This window comes from Morone saxatilis, unplaced genomic scaffold, assembly GCF_004916995.1.
Source record: "Morone saxatilis isolate NCDOM2014 unplaced genomic scaffold, NCSU_SB_2.0 Contig2, whole genome shotgun sequence".
In the NCBI taxonomy this organism is placed as follows: domain Eukaryota; kingdom Metazoa; phylum Chordata; class Actinopteri; family Moronidae; genus Morone; species Morone saxatilis.
In genome coordinates, this window is record NW_023339762.1 from 1,360,413 (window position 1) to 1,363,300 (window position 2,888).

Genomic DNA, 2,888 nt, shown 5'->3' on the forward strand with positions numbered 1-2,888 from the left:
TCAGTGCTTGGCCCCCTCCTGTTCATCCTGTACATTCTCCCCATTGGTAACCTCATACGCCGTCATGGTCTCCGCTTCCACTGTTATGCTGATGACGTCCAGCTCTACATCTCCACTAAATCCAAAACCACCATCATGGATGCATGCCAACTTCCTCAAACTCAACTGTGACAAATCTGAAATATAAATTCCCAAATCCCTTACCAAAAACACAAACAACTTCGGTCTCACCCTTAACAACACCACTGTCTCCCTCCGCACACATCCACAACCTCAGAGTTATCTTTGACAGCAACCTCTCCTTTGAACACCATGTCAATCAAATCACCAGAACTGCCTTCTTCCACCTGAAAAACATTGCACGCCTCCGCCCCTCATCCACACATTCATCAAATCCCAAATGCACGTTTTTAACGAGCATATGCAGCAGGTCTAACAATCCAATATAAAGTCCTTCTCCTATGTTTTTTAGTGTGTTGTTTTAATTACCTTTTTCCTTTTTTGAACTTATGTGAAGTGTCCTAAAAAAGCGCTCTATAAATATAATTTATTATTATTATTACTTAACTCTTTAACTACTTTTGGATTTTTTTCAACAGTAAAGTCACCCAAAAAGCACAACCGTCGATTCCGTTTTTACAACAGCAGGTGAGTCATTGAAACGATCGAAACCAGCCTGGTAACAGATGACATCAGGACTTTACCTGGTTTACCTAGAGTGTCTGTCCCTGTGTGTGTTTCTCTGCAGAGCAGTGTGACTGTCAGTTGTTTTTTTGTTTATTTTTGAGGGAGGTGGTGGTGGGGTGGGGGGCTGTATATTTCATTTCATATTACCAACAATAACAGTACGGAACAACTTTACAATGAACCCAAGTTTGTGTCAAATAAATGATTTGGATGAATTTTGAGCTGATATTTTTCTGAATTTTTTATACAATTCTCTATCTGTATTTTGTATTTTCTTAATTCCTAACAATCATACAAATGCATGTGCTCTTCTTCCTGACACTTGGCCATTGTTCTATTAGTTTTTGGTTGTTTAGTCATTTTATCCCATAAGAATACATTATAAATGTCTCTTAGGTCTGCACAATGGCAATACTGGACCAACACCAAGATTTATACAGAATATGTGAGATTCAAAAAGTATGAAGATCTGAAACTCCTAAACAATTGTTTGAAAATAAAAAAAAAGCCATAAAAACATGCAGTGTAGCCTTGTACTTTTGACCATTTGAAAAATGGCAATAGATTTGTGCTTAGCTCAGCTAGTACTTTTAAGTGCTGTAGAGGGAACACTCGACCCTGGACATAACTGAATTTAAATGTATCACAACATGGTTGAGCATAAATATAGTATACACACAAACACTGGCCCAGTTGGTGGTGTTTTAATCACTGCAGCTACTTTTATTCTTCTTACTTACCTTGTTGACAAGGACATCCCCGATGCTACAGATGAGGAAGCTGTTATTGTTTTGTCCCTCAGCTGATGAAGCTCTTTTTCTTTCCAGGAGCAGGGTGAGGAAATGTGTGTGCATGTCCAACAGATTGTCCAAAACAGGGAAAATCTACAGAGAATCATCAATATACTTGCCTTTAATGTGTCAATTACATTTTTTTGTTTTTAATAATGCATTTATGCAAAACTGTAGTTGAAACAGCACATGCATCACCTTGTCCAGAGTGTGAGTGTCAAGCTGCAGCTCCTTCTGCAGGCCTTTATAGTATACTTCAGACATGATCTTCAGTGTCCTCACATGGTGGAACTCTGTCTGGTACAACTCTGAGTAGAGAAAAGACTCTTAGCGCCTTATGTAGGAACATGACAGGAGCATTTACACCTAAAATTTATCTTCCTCCCAAAATGAGTATGTATGGATGTCCTGATCAAGGTTTTTTTTTAGCATGGATCCGATTTGAGTCGTTTAATAATGACTATTGGCTGATACAGAGTCTTGATCCGATACATGTATATTGTTTTAGATAAAACAGGTGCACAGTGCACACTTCAAGTACATTAAAATTAGTTAAATTAATCCAATGTATATGCTTGACAATTGAATAGCTACGGAAGGGTATTGCATTCACTTGTTTTTCTGAATTAATTCATTATGTCATAATTATGAGAGACTTTTTCATGGCAAAAAACAAAACAAAAAAACAGTTGACATCAGTCGACAAGATTAGGCACTGTGCATGGGCACCGACCTCACCAACCTCCCTTCCTCCCTCCGGTTCCTCAGCGGAGCCTAGATACAGGAATTGGGTTAGGCTCAAGGGTGCTGAAAGGGTGCTGGAGGTATCTCGTTTTTTGCATGGAAAATATCTCAGAATTATGACATAATTAGTCATTATTTCAGACAAACAAAGACAACATTATTTTCAAGTGAATGCAATGCATCAAAAAAAATGCCTGCATCAAAGCTGTCTTGTTGATTGGGGTTGTGTCTAGATCTCATCTCTACTGCTACTCTCCTCTGAGCAGAAGCAGCCTCTCCCGTGGTAAACTCCACAGCAGGCGGGGCTGCCATTGGTCTCACACTGATGCAGCTCAGCAGAGTTGAGGAAAGAGACAGTGGAGAGTCAACGATGGCTGCACCATGCACCAATGCAGCCCGGGTAAAAGCAGCCAATACTGATACCAATCAGTTAAAAAATGCCTTGATAGGCGCAGATACCAATATTTGAGATTGGATCGAGACATCCCTAATATATTACCATAGATGACGTCTTGTCTCTTGATTTCATCTTTCTTCAGTGCTTTCAAGAACTTCTTATCCACCGTGCCGCTCCAAGAATCAGCTTCCAGATCTTTAACGTCAAACTCAAACTCTCCCATCAGCTGACTGTCCATCATCTCAGTACCTACACACACACACACACAC

The 2,888-nt window shown here is 39.7% G+C and overlaps 1 protein-coding gene across 1 annotated transcript in view; it reads right to left on the bottom strand.

Annotated features, from left to right (window-relative positions):
* Positions 1–2,888, bottom strand: part of LOC118330291 (rho guanine nucleotide exchange factor 2-like) — a 3,268-nt gene continuing 380 nt past the window's right edge. Inside the window, exons 2-5 of the mRNA XM_035664777.1 lie at positions 2,722–2,868; positions 1,677–1,786; positions 1,428–1,571; positions 1–165 (exon numbers count right to left, since the gene is read on the bottom strand). Coding sequence (XP_035520670.1) covers positions 1–165; positions 1,428–1,571; positions 1,677–1,786; positions 2,722–2,860 — 558 coding nt within the window. The 5' untranslated portion in view covers positions 2,861–2,868. The remainder of the gene's footprint in view (positions 166–1,427; positions 1,572–1,676; positions 1,787–2,721; positions 2,869–2,888) is intronic.